Here is a 19,335-nt window from a genome sequence, read left to right on the forward strand (position 1 = left end):
TGCCACGAGAAAGCTGACCCAAGCTCTATTCTGTCCAAATGTGTTTTTAAATGTTAAGAGAAACAGCCGATTCCCGTTGAGAAGAGGATTTAGAAAAAAGCCAAAGGCTGACTCAGAGGCGGGCGAGGTCCATTTCTGGCCTCCTCGTGAAGAATGTTGACACCAAACTCCGGCTTCAGCATCCGTGAAAATGAGGGATGTGCGAGTTGGTTTCTATGGAAACATCCACCACCAGAGAAAAGCCCCTGACGTGGCCCCACAGACGAGTCCCCGGCCAGGATAACTGTCATCTTTCTCCCTTAAACCAAAGACGTGAAGACGAGAGCCACTGCCTATTGCTCTGCGCCCCGCTGACTTGATCAGAGCCCCTGGGCCTGGGGCATGAGCCCTGTCTCCTCCGGGGCTGGCTCTCAATAAATATTCAATAAATGAATGAACACGATGCATCCAGTGGACAACAAGTCCTTGGAGGAAAGGAGTCAAATTCCAATCACCTTTAAATCCCCAAACACTTAATAAATGTCGACGGAGTGCTGTGTCCTAGAATAAAGTGCTGCGCTGGGAAGGCAGACACCGTGGAAAGCTAGAATCTGCTCCCAAAAGGGCAAGAGAGGAGAATCGAGCAGTGTGACTGCTGGGAAGCCAGCCAGAAGCTCCTGCTATCTGCCATCTATTCCACGTGCCAGGTATACTGTGCTGGGGACCGTCCCAGCTTTCCACTGACTGCAAAGTCTAGAGGAAGCCCTGTGCTGCGGGAGCCTGGGCGCCTGGGTGCTCTGGGGGAGCACAGCGAACGGCACTGAGCCCCGACTGGGAGGCTCGGCGGGCCCAGGGTGGTGACTCACAGGCCCGGAAAAGCAGGGCCAGAAGGAGTGTGGAAGAGCACCGTGAAGGCAGGAGCAGGGACCAGCATCACCGATTTGCCCGCTGCAAGCACTCTGGTTTGGAAGGTGCCCCTGGGAAACTGTGGGTGCTGACACAGAGGCCGGGTCCTGGTGACTTTGTGTGCTAAGCCAAGGATGTGAACTTCCCCCCAAAAGCCAAGAGGAACCCCCGAAGAACTTTAAGGAGGGGAGTAAGAGAACCTGACTTTTACTTTAGCAGGGCCCCTGCATAAAGCCCACCCCGTCGGCAGAGGAAAGGATCTGACACAGGCAGGCCAGCTAGGAGGCCACAGCCATCAACAACGAAAACCTAAGATGTCAGAGACGTAAAAGAGGTGGCATACTGGTGTGGTGGCCAGGTGGTTAGCAGAGCGGACCAGAGGCAGGGAGAACAAGAGGGGGGTCAGGCCGGCAGGGAGAGGGGCAGAGGGGGTGACCCCGGTGCTGGGAATCTCTGATGTGAGGGCCGAGCCTCAGAGGGAAGGGCTGGCTGGAGAGGTGGCTCTAAGAGGTCACCTGGAGAGAGTCCAAGTGAGAAAAATAAAGACCCTAGGCCAGGTCTGTGGGGAGCTCTGCCCTCGGGGAGCTCTTCCATCGGGGAGCTTGTGGGAGGAGAGGTGCCCCAGAAGGGAGGGCAAACTCATCCTAGCACGCAGACAGAAAGACAAACGAGACGCCATTTGGCCAGGGGAGGAGAGGGTGACCAGGAGGGACAGGCCGCAGCACCAAGTGCCCAGACACAGCCCTGGGCAGAATACAGAAGAAGCAGGACCCATGGGGGGGGGGGGGGGCGGGAACAAGTGGGAGATGAGAGAGAGGCAACCCTGTCCCTCTGTTTGGCTCTATGGGGACAACAGGAAGAGGGGGCGGGGCTGTGGGAGGGGCTTCCCACGGGGAGGACGTGTATACGTTTATTTGTGAAAAAGAGACACCCATAGAGGTGGGGTGCGGGGGAGAGAAGGGCTCACTGCTGATCGTGAGGGAAGGGGGCACATGGAACCCCTGGAGGCTGGTGCGGGATGTAGGAGCGGGTTCCACAGGGCAGGGGGGAAGGTGACAAGGTGATGGGGTAGTCACTCTGCTCCAGCTGAGGTTGCCATGGCAGCTCAGGGAAGATCTCAGAATGTCAAGAGAGATCACACAGTCTGTGAAATCTCCTGACTTTTAAATGTTTGCCACTACTCCCCCCCAAAAAAGTCTGAGAGCTGGGCAGGCCACAAACGCAGCTATGACCCAGACTGAGCCAACGGCCCTTCGGTTAGCGCCCTAAGACCCGGGACTTGCACACCCCGTTGTCACTTCTTCACCGTCTCCACCTCTGTGTGGGCGTCTGCCCTCTGGGAGGCCAGAGAATGCATCTCCGTTATGGGGTCAGAAACACTTTTTCCCTAGACACTGGTCGATCTTCAACCAGAAGCAGATACTAACCCTTCCACTCTAAGTTCCTGGTCCCCGCCCCACCCTGAACCCTGAATTTAATGGTTACGGTCCTGTGAGCACGGGACTGTTCCACTGCAGACCCACGAACAAAGAGGCCCTCAGACGCAGTCGGAGGAGAGAGTTCGTCTATAGTAAGTGCATTTTGTACAGACTCAGAAAAGCTGAAAGAGAGAAGACGACTTGAGTTTCTAGGCACTGGAGAGAGAGGGCCCGGCCCCTGGGGTCCTGAGCCCGCTCTCCCCAGGGTGTGACGTCTCGGCCCATGATGGCCAGTCATGTGCGGATGCTCCTTATCTCTGGAGGGAGGGGACCCTGGTCACAATTCAGGCTATCATCCCTTCAGTCCCCACCACCACCTCTCACCTGCTTTTGGAGCGGAGATGAGAACTGGCCAGGCTTGGCTGGTGGCCTCGTCAGGTTTATTCTGGTCTCTGCATTCCAGTGCTGATGGCCGGGGTGGGTTCTAACAACAAGGACAAGGATTATTACGGGGTAACTCAGCAAATCATCCAATTGGTTAACATTTCTCTAACACCTTCTGTGTATCTACAAAAACCCAGAGGCCCACCTGGACCCCCACCGCACCCCAGCCCAGCTCACGCGGCCCCGGCCAGGAAGCCCTGCCCGTAGGAGCAGGAGCGGTAACAGTCTCCAGAAGGGAGCTGCCACAGCGGGAAGGCGTCTTTCTGTGAAAGTGGACCTCCTACAGAGGGGACAACGCCATCTCAGGCTCATCGGTTCAGCAGACCGAGTCCCGGTCCTCAAGGCTTTGCAGTAGCAGAAGAAAAGAGATGAGACTCAATCCACACTGAGGAGCCAGGTGCCATCCTAGTGAAGAATGTGTAGAAAGGAGCGCCGGGAGCCACTGCTCACTGAGCTTCTCTGTCCAGCGCTGAGCGGGAAGCCCTGAGGTGTTTCCAATAGGCTGAACTCCTCTAGGAGCTCCTGAAGCCTTACATGGCAGACCTCCAATCCAGGGATCACCAGCCCTCGTCCTCTCGGAGTTAGGGGTGCCCTCAGGAAGGAAAGCCCTCTCAGGCATGGGATTCCCTGGCCAACGCCAGGGTTCTGTCCAGCAGCAACACGGAAACCGGTTCGCGGAGGGCATGGGTGCTGTCATCAGCTTCAACAGACTGTTCTTTTCGAGTGTCCACTGAAGCTGAACATCATCCCAAGAAGTTACAATTCTTCAGAAGAAAGTAACTTGGAGGCTGATAAATGGAATTAGTTTGGATCTTCAACTTCAAATTATAAATTTTCTTATTTGTGCTCCCTTCTTACAGAATGTCTATCTGTCCTGTCCCAAGCATGTGGAGGGATGTTGGGGCCACTTAAATTTGTACTCAACCATGAGTAATAAGTACATCCTTCATTAGACTCTCCTAAAGGTTGGGACCATGGGTTAGTCACCTTTGTATCCCTGTTTTTACAGCCAAGCATGGTGTCCCAAGCATTTTGGAAATGTTTGTGGCTTGGATAAAAGACCAATGAGGGAGGGGAGGGTAAGGGAGGGGAGGGAGGGGAGGGGAGGGAGGGGAGGGGAGGGGAGGTGTGGGGAGGGAAGGGGAGGGGAAGAGAAGGGAAGGGAAGGGAAGGGAAGGGAAGGGAAGGGAAGGGAAGGGAAGGGAAGGGAAGGGAAGGGAAGGGAGGAGGGAAAGAGGGAGAGAGGGGAAGGGAGGGAGGGGTAGGGAAGGGAAGGAAAGGGAAGGGAAGGGAAGGAGGGAGGGAGGGAGGGGAAAGGAGTGAGGAATGGGAAGGGAGGGAGGGAGGAAGGGAGGAGGGAGGGAGGGAGCGGAAGGGAAAAGGAAACTCTGTGAGTTGAGAGCTTGTAGGAAGAGAGGAGCCCAGGCAAGGAGGGCAAACTCATCTTAACCACACAGATATTAAGACAAACAAGATGTCACTAAGCCAAGGAAGGAGAGGGTTAACAGGAGGGAGAGGGCACAGAACCCAGTGCCCAGACACTGCACTGGGCAGAATAAAGGAGAAGCAAGAATAGTGGGTGGGGTGCTGGAGTGAGTGAGAGATGAAAAAGGGCAGCGACCCACTCAAACAGGGAGGGAGGGAGAGGAGAGGAGGGGAAGGAGAAATATTTTCAACTGAATGATGCTTGCATCTCTTTAAAGACCAATGGTACAGAAACCTCCCAGGCTCTTAAAAACCCCACAGAGAAAGTCCGGCCCACTGCTTCTTCAAAGTCTACGGGTGATCAAAAATTCTAATAGATCAATCAGGTGTGAATTATTTCACAGAAACAATTTTGCCTTTTCCAAAAAAGAATTTGGTTGAATAATTAAGCAATCAAAAACTCTCCTTCTCTTTCAGTTCAGTTCAGCTTTCAATTACAAAATGAAGCAAAATAATTCTAAGTAACCAAAGAAGAAAAGAATGTTTATTTTCTTTCAGAAAGGATCGAATAATAATGGTGAACACGTCAGCACTTACTATCTGCCAAAGAATTTTAACTTGAATGTTAGCTCCTTAATATCAACTCTGAAGGTAGTAGCTGCTATTATTCCATTTCACACAAGAAAAAAACTAAGGCAGGATACAAAATTAATATACAGAAGTCTATTGCATTCCTATATGCCAACAATGAAACATCAGAAAATGAACTCAAAAAAATAATCCCTTTCATGGTTGCAACAAAAAAAATAAAATACCTAGGAATAAACATAACAAAGATTGTAAAGGACCTATATAATGAAAACCCAAAGCATTGTTAAGGGAAATAAAAAAAGATACAATGAACTGGAAAAATATTCCTTGTTCTTGGATAGGAAGAATAAGTATAGTCAAAATGACCATATTACCCAAAGCAATATACAAATTTAATGCAATTCCCATCAAAATTCCAAAATTCCATTTAAAGAAATGGAACAAAAAATCATCAGGTTTATATGGAACCATAAAAAACCCTGAAATGCCAAAGTAATCCTAAGGAAAAAGAATGAAGCTGGGGGCATTACCATACCTGATCACATTATATTATAGAGCCATGATAATCAAAACAGCATGGTATTGGCAGAAAAATAGACACTCAGACCAATGGAACAGATCGAGAACCCAGAAATAAAACCACATATATATGGTCAAATCATCTTTGATAAAGGAGGCAAAAAACACACAGTGGAAAAAAGAAAGCCTCTTCAATAAATGGTGCTGGAAAAACTGGAAAGCCACATGCAAAAGAATGAAACTCAACTACAGTTTGTCCCCTTATACTAAAATTAATTCAAAAGGATCAAAGACCTAACTATAAGACCTGAAACAATAAATTACATAGAGGAAAACATAGATACTAAACTCATGGACCTTAGCCATAAAGAGCATTTTATGAATTTGACCTCAAAGGCAAGGGAAGTGAAGGCAAAGATAAATGAATGGGACTACATCAGACTAAGAAGTTTTTGCAGAGCAAGAGAAACTGACAACAAAACAAACAGACAGCCAACTAAGGTGAGATGATATTTTCAATCAACAGCTCAGATAAGGGCCTAATATCCAAAATATACAAAGAACTCATAAAACTCAACAACAAACAAGCAAACAATCCAATAAAAAAAATGGGAAGAGGACATGAACAGACACTTCTCCCAGGAAGAAATACAAATGGCCAACAGATATATGAAAATATGCTCATCTTCATTAGCTATTAGAGAATGCAAATCAAAACTACAATGAGATACCACCTCACACCTGTTAGACTGGCTATTATCAACAAGACAGGTAATAACAAGTGTTGGAGAGGCTGTGGAGAAAAAGGAACCCTCATCCACTGTTGGTGGGAATGTAAAGTAGTACAATCATTATGGAAGAAAGTATGGTGGTTCCTCAAAAAATTAAGAATAGAACTACCATATGACCCAGCAATCCCTCTACTGGGTAAAAACCCCCAAAACTCAAAAACATTGGTACGTAAAGACACATGCAGCCCCATGTTCATTGCAGCATTGTCACAGTGGCCAGGACATGGAAACAACCAAAAAGCCCTTCGCTAGATGATTGGATAAAGAAGATGTGGTACATATACACTATGGAATACTACTCAGCCATAAGAAATGATGACATAGAATCATCAACATGGATGAACCTTGATAACATTATACGGAGTGAAATAAGTAAATCAGAAAAAACTAAGAACTATATGATTCCATACATAGGTGGGACACAAAAAATGAGACTCATGGACATGGACAAGAGTGTGGTGGTTGCCAGGGGGATGGGGACGGGAAGAGAGGCAGCGGGTGGGGGAGCGGGAGGGGCACAAAGATAACCAAATAGAAGATGACGGAAGACAATTTGACTTTGGGTGATGGGTATACAACATAATCAAATGTCAAAATGCCCTGGAGATGTTTTCTCTGAATCTATTTACCCTAATTAATCTATGTCACCTCGTTAAAATTAATTGTCTAAAAAAAAGAAAAAAAGAAAAAACTAAGGCTCAGAGAGCTTAAGGAATTTGCCCAAGATCGTACAGCTAGGAAGTGGCAGAGCTGGGATTTGAACTCGGGCCATCTGGTTCATGAAGCCACACTCAAAACTAGTAAGCCATCCACTCATGTTTGTAGCATATATTAGAAAATATGAAAGAAAGAAAAAAGTCCAAGCCAAAGTTACCAGAATATCCAGAATAAGAAGTTATCCTAAAGAAAGGAGGGCTCTCAGCTAAATATACACATTGCCTCAGAGTGTCCTGCTGGTGTAACTTGTGACCAAAACTAGAGTGCTTTAGAAAGAACAGTAATAGTTTTGAAACCAGCAAAACCAAGATTCTGTAGTAGCCGGACTGGATAAATTTGGTTTCAATTCACTTTAGAAAATGAAACAATCAAATCATCAAGCAAATGATTTTGATTTGCTGATACAAAAATGATATCTGATGCAAATATGAAATTAATCTGAAACCATCAAAACAAGTCACACTGTCTTAACATCCTGTGTTCCGTCTAAAAAATGTAAACCTTAGCAGGAAGCCACTCTTAAATCCAGCCATACTGGATGGTGATTCCAATAAATGAGTTAATCTTGTTAGTAACGAAGAGCCATGGTGCCTAGTGAAAACTTTCAGGGAGAAAATTCCTTTCACAGCCCGCATGTTGGCGTTAGCCTGAACACAGAGGCTGAGAGAGCTAGAGGAAAGAAAGCTTTCATAGCCCGCATGTTGGCGTTAGCCTGAACTCAGAGGCTGAGAGAGCTAGAGGAAAGAAAGCTTTCATAGCCCGCATGTTGGCGTTAGCCTGAACACAGAGGCTGAGAGAGCTAGAGGAAAGAGAGCTTTCATAGCCAGCATGTTGGCGTTAGCCTGAACTCAGAGGCTGAGAGAGCTAAAGGAAAGAGAGCTTTCATAGCCCGCATGTTGGCGTTAGCCTGAACACAGAGGCTGAGAGAGCTAGAGGAAAGAACCCACGGCATCAAAAGGGGTGGGGAATAGCCGTGAAATTAAACAGCGTAAAATGTCAAATGTCATTAAAGTTTTTCCTTTTAAAATGCACTTCTCTATGGAAAATATTGTAGCAGGCGATACAGGAGCCTGGAGAAGATCAAGTCCCGTGATAGAGCCTCAGATGATGGGCTGCTACCATCACCAGAAGATGGGCCTGCTGTCAGCAAAGCCGAGCGAAGGGCAAAACCAGCAGCCTCTGCTGACGTGTTCTGAGCCGATCAAAGGAGAGACCAAGAGGCTGGGGAGCAGAGAATGACTTTGGGGTGTCATGCCAGGACATGGCCGCTGTGTGGCAGGAAAGGACGTAGAGGAAGGGCGGGCTATAGCCGCAAAGAACTTGGAGCCAGTCCAGAGAAGAGAGGATAAGCAGAGGGAAGGGAGGTCATTCCGGGGGGGCCCTCTGAGACCCCAGACTCTCTCTCATGTTCTCTATCTAAAGGTCATGGTAAAATGTGCGGACAAAACTATTCTTATCCAAAAGGCTAGAGACCTGATTATTCACCCTGTGTAAAATAGTTACTAAGTAACAGAACACATTGCAGTTAAACAGTGTTATTACTATATACTAACAATTTCCTGGCCAAGAAGATTGAACTGAAATTTTTATTGTAACAAATGAGATTATAACAAACAATACCATATACAGATGATGAATGATAAAATTGTACACTTGAAACCTAATTTTATTAACCAATGTCACCCCAATAAATTAAATAAAAATTTAAAAAATAAATCAAGACAGGGTAAAGGGACTGGGAATGGATGAAATAGGTAATAGTGATGAAAAGGTTAAAAAATATAACCTTACAGTTATAAGATAAATAAGTCAGGAATGTAATACACAATATGGCGACTATAGTTAATAATACTGTATTGTATAAATTGTTAAGAGAGTAGATCTAAAAAGTGCTCATTGCAAGAAAAGTATGTAACTGTGAGGGGATGCATATTATTGCTGTGGTGATCACTTTGTAGCATATACAAGTATCAAATCATTATGCTGTACATCTAAAACTAATAATATCTATATGTCAATTATACTACTATAAAAAATAGAAAATAAGGTTTAACCTACAAAGTGACAAATTACTAGCTGTTTTACACACTTAAATTCTGACATGAAGTTGCCTGTCCTGTGGTGGCAGAGTGGGTAAAGCATAGACCAGGAATGTTGAGGTCATCAGTTTGAAATCCCAGTCAAGGCACAAACACTATGAGTTGATGCTTCCTGCTCCTCCCCACCACCTTTCTCTCTCTCCTCTCTCTCTAAAAAAAAAAAAAAAAGTCAATAACATAAAGTTAATAAAAATTGTTCTTATTCAGAAGATTTAAAAATCGATATTTTTAGCCTGACCAGGCAGTGGTGCAGTGGATAGAGCATCGGACTAGGACTCAGAGGACCCAAGTTCAAAACCCCAACGTCATCGGCTTGAGCACGGGCTCACCACCTTGAGTACAGGGTCACAGGCTTGAGAGTAGGATCATAGACATGACCCCATGGTCACTAGCTTGAGCCCAAAGGTCGCTGGCTCAAAGCCCAAATTCACCGGCTTGAGCAAGGGGTCACTCCCTTTGCTGTAGCCCCTGGGTCAAGGCATATATGAGAAAGCAATCAATGAACAACTAAGGTGCCGCAACAAATTGATGCTTCTCATCTCTCTCCCTTCCTGTCTGTTTGTCCCTATCTGTCCCTCTCTCTGATTCTCTGTCTCTGTCAAAAAAAAAAAAAAGATCGATTTTAAAAAATATTTTATTTATTGATTTTAGAGAGAGGAAAAAGAGAGAAGAGCAGGAAGCATCAACTTCCATATGTGCCTTGACCGGGTAAGTCAGAGATTTAGAACCGGCGACCTCAGCGTTCCAGGTCAACATTTTATCCACTGCACCACCCCAGGTCAGGCTAAAAATCAATTTCGAATGTTCCTTCACCTAGCTTTACAATCCCTTTTTCTCATACGGCTTCCTATTCCTTATAGTTTATATGTATTCAGTCAATAAATAAATCAATAAGTATTCAAAAGAAAAAAAGAAATCATCATTTTTGGCCAGCATATTGGTAAATAAATAAGTAAATAAAAGAAATCAATAAAAACCAACAAAGGTGTGGCGGCAGAGGCCATCACACGCGGCAGTGGGACTGCACACACGCGTATAGCCTTTCAGGAGGGCGGTGTGGAGTAACTATTAAACTGCGAACGGCACGTGCTCCTCCACCCAGCCGTTCCCTCTCTAGGTATCAGGTGAAGAACGTGTGTGTGGGCTCACAGTGATATGTGCAGGGGTGTTCACAGACACTGGGAACTACTTAAAGGTCTGTCAATAGAGAATCGTTAAATATACAAGACCTCCTCTGTGCTCTGCTGCAATATTTCACAACAGTGAAAAGGAATTAAGAAGATCTGTATTTACCTACACAGAACAACTCCAAAACACACTGTTAAACCGGGGTGGGGAGGAGTAAATTGAAAGATAATATAGTACAATCTTATTTATGGGTTCTTGTAACCCGCCAAACTATGGACGTCTGTGTTAACACACAGGTGTGTCCAAATGCATAGAGCAAATGCAGGGTGCCGGTCAGGATGACAGCAGGCGGGGGTGAGCACCAAGGAGGACCGTGCAACTGAGTTGGGAAAAAGAGAATTTTCATTTTTACAAAGATGAATTGCTATGTGGTGTGATTAAAAATTAAGTCTTTGGAAATGTGAGTCCTAAAAATGTCTACCTGCCCAATCGAGTGTTCATCGGGGTTGGAAGTATTTTATCAGCTGTGGTCATTTCAACAAGAAGAAGTTTGTTCAACAACTATTTATTGAGCACCTACTATGGGCCAGGCACTGTACTAGACTCCAGGGAAATATTATATATATACCTGCCTCCATGGAATTTATATCCAGTGGCGTTTATGGCACGATCTCCTCTGTGGGGGTCCTCTGGGAGTCCCATAGGTCGATACAATACACTCAGAGGCAGGAGCACAACCGAGGGGGGCTCCAGTCCTCTCTTCCAGGCCAGGGAGAGAGGGAAAGGTGGGAATGGTTTCGGGCTTTAGTGCAAGCCCATGGCACCTGGCTGGCCCCCCATAAACACGCTCCGCCTCCGCTCCAACAAACTGCACAGGTTGGGGAGCCTGCAGCTAGGCAGCTGCTGAGACACACCCCAGGGCCAGCGGAGGGTGGAGGGGTGAGAACCAAATGTGGAAAGGGGAAAGGGTGTGGCTGGCTTGGTTCAGGAGACCCTGGCTCCTCCAGGTCGTTAAGGACAGTTCCCTTCCTGCAGGGGGCCACTTAGAATGGAGGACAGTGAGAGGACAGTGAGGGAGTGGAAGTGAGAGCGGGAGGAACGGAGCCCCGGGGAGGCTGCCAGTGCTCCACCTTGGCCAGAAGAGGGGAGAACAACCCTCTTCCTGAGCCACCTGGCACCAGGGCAAGGCCACGTGAGAGCCTGCTGGTCCTCAGCGGCCTCTCTTCTCCTTCCTCCGCTCCCCTGTCGCCCACACCAGGCCGCCTGGCTCCCTGTCTAAGCTGAACAGAACAAGGGTAGGTGAGGTGACTCCAGAGAGGCGTAACATGAAAAAGCAGAACTGAGACTAAATAAAATTCTGTGGTGATCATTTCACAATATATACACATACATCAATTCGTTATGCTATATGCCTAAAAGTAATACAAGGTTATATGTCAACTGAATCGCAATAAAACTGGAATAACAAAAAGTGGAACTGAGTTTCTGGTTTAACCAAGAGAGGGAACATAAAATTTGAAGGTGAGAAGGTTAAGAGAATCCCAGACCCAACTGCATTCACAGAAGGGCAGCAAGGAGAGAACCCTTGGCAAACACAAAGGAATGACTCACTAACCGTGAAATTGCAAGCATCCTTGACGAGCCAGTAGGGGAGAGGTTTCAGGCTAGGGCCGCCTTTCCTGAGGCCTTCAAATCACACCTTACCAGCACCAGACAGCCCCACCTGAGCCCAGCCCAGCCAGCTGCCCTTATGTCAGTTCACACGGGTGCTGGAAGGCCGGGGTAACCTGATTGGTCTAGAGATTCACATTGCCTGAGAAGACTGGCTTGGTTAATGATCAGGGTCAGGTTTGAACCTGTTCCTGCCAAACCTACGTGCAGTCCCTCCGAGAACCAGTGGTGAGACACACAGGGCGTGGTAAGCAGCTTGGCATTGCTCTGGTGAGTTATAAAATCCACGGGCTTTAAAATGCAGAGCCTGATGGCCTAAAGACCCATCTCCACTTCATTCTTTTCCACAACTGAGAGAATCGGCTGGGAGACTCCTGACCCACCACTACACATAGTAAATAATCCTTCTATCAGCTGGGAAGCCCTGCTTCCCTCGGGAGACTGCTCTCTGCGAACAAGGAACCAGCACAGGCCACCAGAGTCAGCAGCCATTTGAACAAGTCTCCGTTGGGCTGGGAGTGATGCTTCTCTCTTGACAACTGGATGTGAAACACAGTCCAAACTCCCTGCATCACATTAAAACACACAATTCCCTAGCAACTCCCCCAGGAGATTTCTGATCGCAATGCCTCAAAATCTCCTTTCCAGAAGGACTTTGGCCAAGCCGAGAAAGATGCACACATGGACCAGGCCCCAGCCTTGCTGTCCTGGAAGGAGGCTTGGAAACGCTCTGAAAGGCTCGGACACAGCAAACGCTGTCCTGCGCTCACATGTCGGTATTTCACAGCCAAGTGCTTCCCAGCAAAATACACAAGGGCTTTGTCTCATTCTGCAATGGTCTGCACTGGCAACGCAGCCACTGTGGCTGCATCTGTCCAGCTCAAAGGGAACAGCAGGGTGGAGGGGCAGTGAGCTCCCCACCGGGAAGCCAGCCCGTCTCGCTTCGGGCAGAACACACAACTCTCAGCTTCCTAGGATTTCCCGCCAGGAATTTCACTAGGAAGGAAGGGAGGGAAGGAGGAGAAGGAGACGGAACAAACGAAGATGCTTTCTTTGTTTTCCTCTCTTAATAAAGCAAAGTCTGGTCAGGGTACTCAGAATCTCCTCGGAAAGATGCAGTTTTTTAATTAATAAGGAATAAAATGATCAACTGGGAACAGAATCATTGAAAGTCACATTTCCCAGATTTAAGTAAGCAATGAGTGACATTTCAGATGTCAGCTACTGGTTTTGGACCAAACTGACCGGTTTGGGGGAATCTTCCTCTTCCTCCACACCCCAGCTTTCTTTCTTCAACTTTAATTATTGGCCATCAAATCTCCACCGCAATTCCAGCGGGACCATCTGGAACCCACACCTGACCCGCCTTTGCCTCCTGCCAACCCCCGCAGGGCTCTCCCTGCTCATCGCCCACCACCCCACCTTTCCCGGACTTCAGTCCTTCACCTGCCGGCTCTCCAAGCACTCGCTTCACCGCCTTTCACCGGACCCAGGCAGCACCGCATGCTGGCGGGGTGTCGGCGATGAAGCGTGTGCTGACTGACAGGCTGCACGCTCTCCATCCTGCACCCAAGCTCAAGCAGACTCCCCAACAGCTCAAGGAGAGCAGCTGGTTTGCAAAACCTTAATCACTTATCTAAGAACCAGTTCTGTTCTGTGTGTGTTTTGTTTACTTGGGGGGGTTGGGATTTGTTTTTACCCAAAGTATAGGCCAGAGAGAACCAGGTAACGCCTTAGAGAACCAGGAAAATACACAGGAATGGGCCGAAGAGAAGATGGATCACGTGGTGCTAAGGGGAGGTGTATGAAGCGAGGAGATAGTGTTAGGAGGGCTTCCCGGGGCGTGCCGGGTGCCCAGTCCTGCGCTGGGGCGGGTGGTGAACAAGCAGACTGCATCCCTCCCTCCCTCACAGAGCTGATGGTCTGCTGGGGGAGGCAGACAGACAAGCAACTGGTAACTGATAATTTAATATGAATAGTGCCGAGATCAGGACAGTAGAGAGCAACACGAGAACACAGACAGTGGGAGATATGAGGGTGGTGTGGTCAGGGATGAAGACTTCCACAAGGAAATGCTCCCTAAGCTGAAACCCAGAGGATGAGAAAGAAAAGCTTGCTTAAAAGCCAGGGGGCCAGAGAAAGCAGAGTATGAAAGAACTGTGTGGGCCCTGGCCAGGTGGCTCAGTAGTAGAGCATCAGCCTGGCATGTGGAAGTTCCAGGTTCGATTCCTGGTCAGGGCACACAGGAGAAGTGACCTTCTACTTCTCCTCCCCTCACTGTCCCCCTTGTCTCTTGCTCTCTCTTCTCCTCCTGCAGCCATGGCTCAATTGATTGAATGCATTGGCCCCGAGCACTGAGGGTGGCTCCATGGAGCCTCCCCGTCAGGAGCTAAAAATAGCTCAGTTGCAAGCATGGGCCCCAGATGGGCAGAGCATCAGCCCCAGACAGGGGTTACCAGGTGGATCCCTATAGGGGCACATGCAGGAGTCTGTCTCTCTATCTCGCCTCCTCCCATTTAAGTAGAAGGAAAAAGGAAGAGCTGTGTGTGAAACAACAGGCCAGCTTGAGTCTGCCGGGGTTGGCAATGGCCTGAGTCTGAAGTAGAAGAGTCCTCTGGAGACTGGGAGAGCACCCGCCCCCCGGGGCCTTGCTCAGAGTCCCATCCAAGACCTTTTCTTCTCTGAGTGAACCTACCTGCGGGTCAGGCCGTCTCTGTAAAGCATTCTTCTCCAGCTTCTCACTCTCTTATGTAGTGAGAGCTAACCAGTGACCATGAATGCAAAACAACAGAGAGTCCGATCCACGCCAGGGCAGAGTGAGCCGGAGACACGCCCCACTCCCCATGTTTTTTCCTGTACTGCTTTCTGCCGCCAGAAAAGCCCTACCAAAGGTTCTCCGTGATTACGTAACAAGGACATGGCAAGCAAACTTGGGCAGACACACGGGATCCAACCGTTTCCCCTTCAGAAATCATAAAACACCGAAAATGAGAGTTGGCAGGGCACGCCACGCAGGCTTTTTCACTGGGCTTGCTGGCGAGGTCTGGAATCACCATCCAGTGGCAAGAACCCTATTAATCCAAGGTGTTTATTTCCTTTTGATAAACAATAATACGTAATTTCCCATTTTTAGGAACAATCATTACTTCAAACAAGGAGCACTTACCAAAAACAGTACTTAGAATGAGTGGTTTTTCTCCATATGAGGACAGCAGCTCAGTAAAAAATAATAATAACAATAATTTTTTAAGAAAGCTCTTGGCTTAGAACATTAATTTGTCTCTTAGATATGATTCAAGAGGCAAGTGATGTTTGGAAAAACAGGGTGTTTAAATAGAGAAGAGCAAGGCCTCCTGGACCGCCACCTCTACCCCCTGGTGGGCCTCGCTCTGTGCACGCACCTGACACACCTGCCTCCCACAACTAAATTCCTAGAATTTATTTTCTAGGAATTTAGACAATCCACACCGGCTGCCTCCACTCTCTCACTTGACCTCCCTAATCTGCCTGAAGGGCCCACTTGAAATTCAAGTTGTGAGCCGAACTTGCACTGTTACAAGGAGAAAATGCTCTGTCATTATTCTCTCCTGCCAGCTCACATTCCAGCCCTCCCCACTGCCTGGCCACGGACACAGAAGACAGTGACATGGGCCCTGGAGGAGATGGCACGCCCAGGTTAACACACAGAACCCAGGCCACAGGGTACCGGCCAAAAAGGTCAGAGGTGATCTTAAAGCATTCCCCCTCGTCTGGGACTGAGTGGGGACCTTAAGACAGGCAGGGGTCGCATGCCCCTCTACAGCCCCAGCCCAGAAGCTGCAGCTCAGCGTGAGGCTTTGTCAAGTCCCCAGAGGGGAAAGCAAGGGGGACATCAACCCATGTTGTTTGTGACACTTCGCTAAATGGCTTTCCTGTCCCAAAATACTCAGAGTGGGCCGCCCGCGGGCCTGAAATAACCACCAGGAGGGCCTTTTTAAATGGAAATAGTCCAAAGTGTTAACATATAAGGCGCGGGCACTCTTCAGCACAGCAGTACAAAGCTGTCGATTGAAGGAAGTCCGGGCTAGGAAAAGCCTGAGTAGGGGCTCAGGGACCTACCAGGGTAAGGGAGCTAGCTCCCGCGGCCACGCCCTGGAAATGTGAACCTGGCCTCGAGCCACTTCAAAACAGCCTCTCAGAGTCGTCCTTTCCTGCTTTTCTATTCTCTGGGCCCCACCCAGCCAAGGCAGAAAAGAAGGCTCACCGCAGTCCAGAGGTGGATTAAAAAATCTGCCTGGCAACGGATCACGAGACCCGAATGCGGCCTGGCGATTGGCAGTTAGGCCAAACGAGGCGTGGCGTCAGCTGCTTCCAGGAGACTCTGCCTCCCCTCCCTTCCTCGCTCCTCCCTCCCACTGCTCAGGGACAGCTCGCTCTGCGAGGCAGCCTTACTCCCTGGACACTGGCGGGCCCGGGATTGGGGGTTGGGGGGGTGTCTTAACGGTGTCATCTGGTTTCTGGCTGGAGTGGAGAACTTAACGTTGTAAGCACGCTGCTTTACTTAGGTTGTAAGTTCATTCGGGGCGCCAGAAGGAACTTACAGAGATGGGGAGGGGCGCCAAAGTTCCCCCGAAGCCACTTGGCGCTGCCCCTGCTTTCTATGGGTCCTCTCTTCTTCGCTTCTCTCTCCACGCCCTTGCACGTTCGCAGCCGTTCGTCCCAAATCTTCCCTCTCCCCTTCCTAGACCCTAGGAAGGGCTTTGCTCCTCCCCTGCTGCCTCCTCCGCCTACGCCCCTAGCCACGCTGCAACCGCCTCTGCCCCATCCTGGGCTCGCTCTTCTGTTTTCTCCATTGATTTCTGTTTGCTTTCTTATTCCCTCGCGCCCCGGAATGAAAAGCCAGTGATCCAAGCTGGTGGAGGCCCCAGTTCCTTCTCCTTGGGCGGGACGCAGGTGATGGTGGGGTGGGGGGTGAGTGGTTAGGGCTGTTCTGTCCATACAGGAAACAGGGCTGCCCCCCTCTTGTTCACCCCGCTGGTTAAGTTCTAAAGCCGGGCTCCAGTGGGCCTCAGCCCTGGAGCCTAGCAGGGCCAGCAGACAAAGGGATTAAAGAGGGAGACTATGTCCACAGTTGGGAACAACTCGGTTCGTCCAAAATTCCTCTTTGGAGGCCCCTCACATTCTCAAGCCCTCCCCCAGAGGGCTCAGCCCCACGGGCCAGAGGGATGTGCACAGGCCCGGCTTGCATTCCCACGGCTGCCAACGCTGAATCCACAAGCTGGGGCTGGTCCAGAGGCTTCCAAGTTAAGAGATGGGCGGTCAGGGATGGCAGCTGGGGCTGATTATAATGCAAATACTTTAATTGTTGCTTCTCTCTTATTTACCATCATCCTGGAACTGTGAAGACACAGGAGGTTTTGGAAAAGACCCAGGGTGACACCTGGACAGAGGGACCAGCAGACCCGAGGAGGCTTAACTGGGATCAAGGGCTGACTTTGCTTGGGGCATGAAGCCTATCTGCTATCCCCCAGATGGGCAAATTGGTTAAGAGCCTTGCCTTGCCTTGCCTTTCTGGACTGGACCGGAAGCCAGCCAAGCTGCAGGGTGTCTCAAGTTACATTGCAAGTTATCTGTTCTCTTGCTCCTCCTCCCTCCCCCCATGCTGAGCCTCCCCACCCACCTCACCCCCCTGCACTTGACCCCTGCCCCATCCCTCTGCCTGGATCGCCTCCCTGTGCTCCTCTCCAAACCTTGGAACAGTTATAAACTGTTACTAACAGTCTTACAGAACGCTGTTAGTCAAGCAGAGGCTTCTCAATCAAGCCAGACCCACGTTGAATCCTGTCTCTGCTGTTTACTAGCTGTGTGATATCACTTCTCTGAGCCTCAGTTTCTTTGTAAGAAAAATAATTTCCACCTCATAGGGTGTTGTAGAAGTTAAAAAATATAAAGCATATATGATACACGTATGGTATGCCTAACGCAAAGTAGTATTCGATAGTAATAGCTAACACTGACAGCATTTATTCCATGCCAGGCACACGGTATGTGTTAACTAACATCTTCACCACACAGCTCTGAGAGAGGCACCAAACCATCCCTGTTTTACAGGTAAGGACACTGAAGCCCAGAGAGATTCGATAACTTCCTCAAGATCACACAGCTAGGAAGTGGCCGGACTGATAGCTACTATTACTATTATTATTATTATTATTCCCCTACTAGATTGTAGGCTCACTGAGGAAAGAAGCTTTGTAAATTAATAACTACTTCTGGGATGTTGTTAAGAGATCAAGGCCTTCCAGATTTCAAAAGACATCTTCCATTTCCTAAAACCTGCTCAGAAAAAAATTCTCAACTTCCTCAGGGACACAGCAGTGGCATCATGCGAAAGAAAAACACCAAAAAAAAAATCTTTTTTTATTTTTGGCTCTGGCCGGATAGCTCAGTTGGTTACAGCATCATCCCGAAGCACAGAGGTTGCAGGTTCAATCCCCAGTCAGGGCACATACAGGAACAGATCAATGTTCCTGTCCCTGTCAATCTCTCTCCTTTCCTCTTTCAAAAACCAATAAAATAAACATTAAAAAAATTTTTTTTAATCAGAACGCTTGGATTGACGTAGGCCGAGTCACCTCTTCCCAGCTCGGTGAGTTGAGGCCAATCACGTCACTCCTCCCAGCTTCGCCTTTCTGTGCCCTTCCTGCCAGAGTGGAGCTGAGAACCCAATGTGAGATCTCAAGAGATAAAGCACTGTGTGGACTAGAATGCCAGGTCCAAAGAGAAGGTCCTTTTATTCTTAACCCTTTCCAATCCTGGGCCCCGCTGTTGGGAAGTTCTCCCATTGACACCAGGCCTCAAGCTTGTGGTGGAAAATAACAGAGATTTTTAAAGGGATCAGAAACCACCCTCCTCAGCAGAATGTTCCCCACACACTTGCTGTGGCCCCTGGCAGCCTCTGCTGGGAGTGGTCAGCCTTAGGAAGCACTTGTGCCTGCCAGAGGGACGCCACAGGGCCATGGGAGGCTGGTAAACAGCACATGGCATTCTCGGCCTATGGCAAGCATTCATGCCTCGAATTCTTTGTCCTCGTGAGGAGAGACAGAGGGCTGCTCTGTGCTGCACAGCCCAAAGCCAGAATGCCACTTGCCAAACCCCCAGCCGGAGAGCGCGCCAGGGCTGAGGCGCGCCTGCCACCAGCCCGCTCAAGTGTGCTTGCGAAATAAATTTGCCCAAACTTGGAGTTCTTTCTTGAAAACTTGGGTTTACTTGTTAATTCCAAAGGGAAACCATAGCACTGTTACAATGGAAAAAGATCAGCCATCGACATAATCGCGAGTGGGATCATGTGGGTCCTGAGAAGTGACCCCACGCCACTTCTGTGGTATTCCTGCCCCCAGAATGCACAACCTGAACCTAACCACGAGACAAAGCTGCATCTACACGTCGGACAAACCCAGGCAGAAGGACATCTTTAAATCAACTGGCTCAATCAATATATTTAAAAAACATCAATGTCCCAAATGACAACAAAAAGCTGAGAAACTACCGGTTGAAGAAACTAGAGATCGTGACAACTAAGTGTCACATGGGATCAAGGACATGGATTGAAGACTAAACAGGGGGGGAAAGAAACATTGCTATAAGGCAGTGGTTTTCAACCTTTTT

The 19,335-nt window shown here is 48.6% G+C and overlaps 1 protein-coding gene across 2 annotated transcripts in view; it reads right to left on the reverse strand.

Annotated features, from left to right (window-relative positions):
* Positions 1 to 19,335, reverse strand: part of AHNAK (AHNAK nucleoprotein) — an 89,077-nt gene that overhangs the window by 35,552 nt on the left and 34,190 nt on the right. The window contains exons 5-6 of one of the 2 annotated variants that reach the window (XM_066251770.1): positions 2,688 to 2,787; positions 2,436 to 2,485 (exon numbers count right to left, since the gene is read on the reverse strand). In XM_066251770.1, the coding sequence (XP_066107867.1) occupies positions 2,451 to 2,485; positions 2,688 to 2,787 (135 nt within the window). In that variant the 3' untranslated portion in view covers positions 2,436 to 2,450. Of the gene's footprint in view, positions 1 to 2,435; positions 2,486 to 2,687; positions 2,788 to 19,335 lie in introns of those variants that run through there. The other variant, XM_066251772.1, reaches the window with a different exon arrangement.

The sequence above is a fragment of the Saccopteryx bilineata genome, chromosome 1 (genome assembly GCF_036850765.1).
Source record: "Saccopteryx bilineata isolate mSacBil1 chromosome 1, mSacBil1_pri_phased_curated, whole genome shotgun sequence".
Taxonomy (NCBI): domain Eukaryota; kingdom Metazoa; phylum Chordata; class Mammalia; order Chiroptera; family Emballonuridae; genus Saccopteryx; species Saccopteryx bilineata.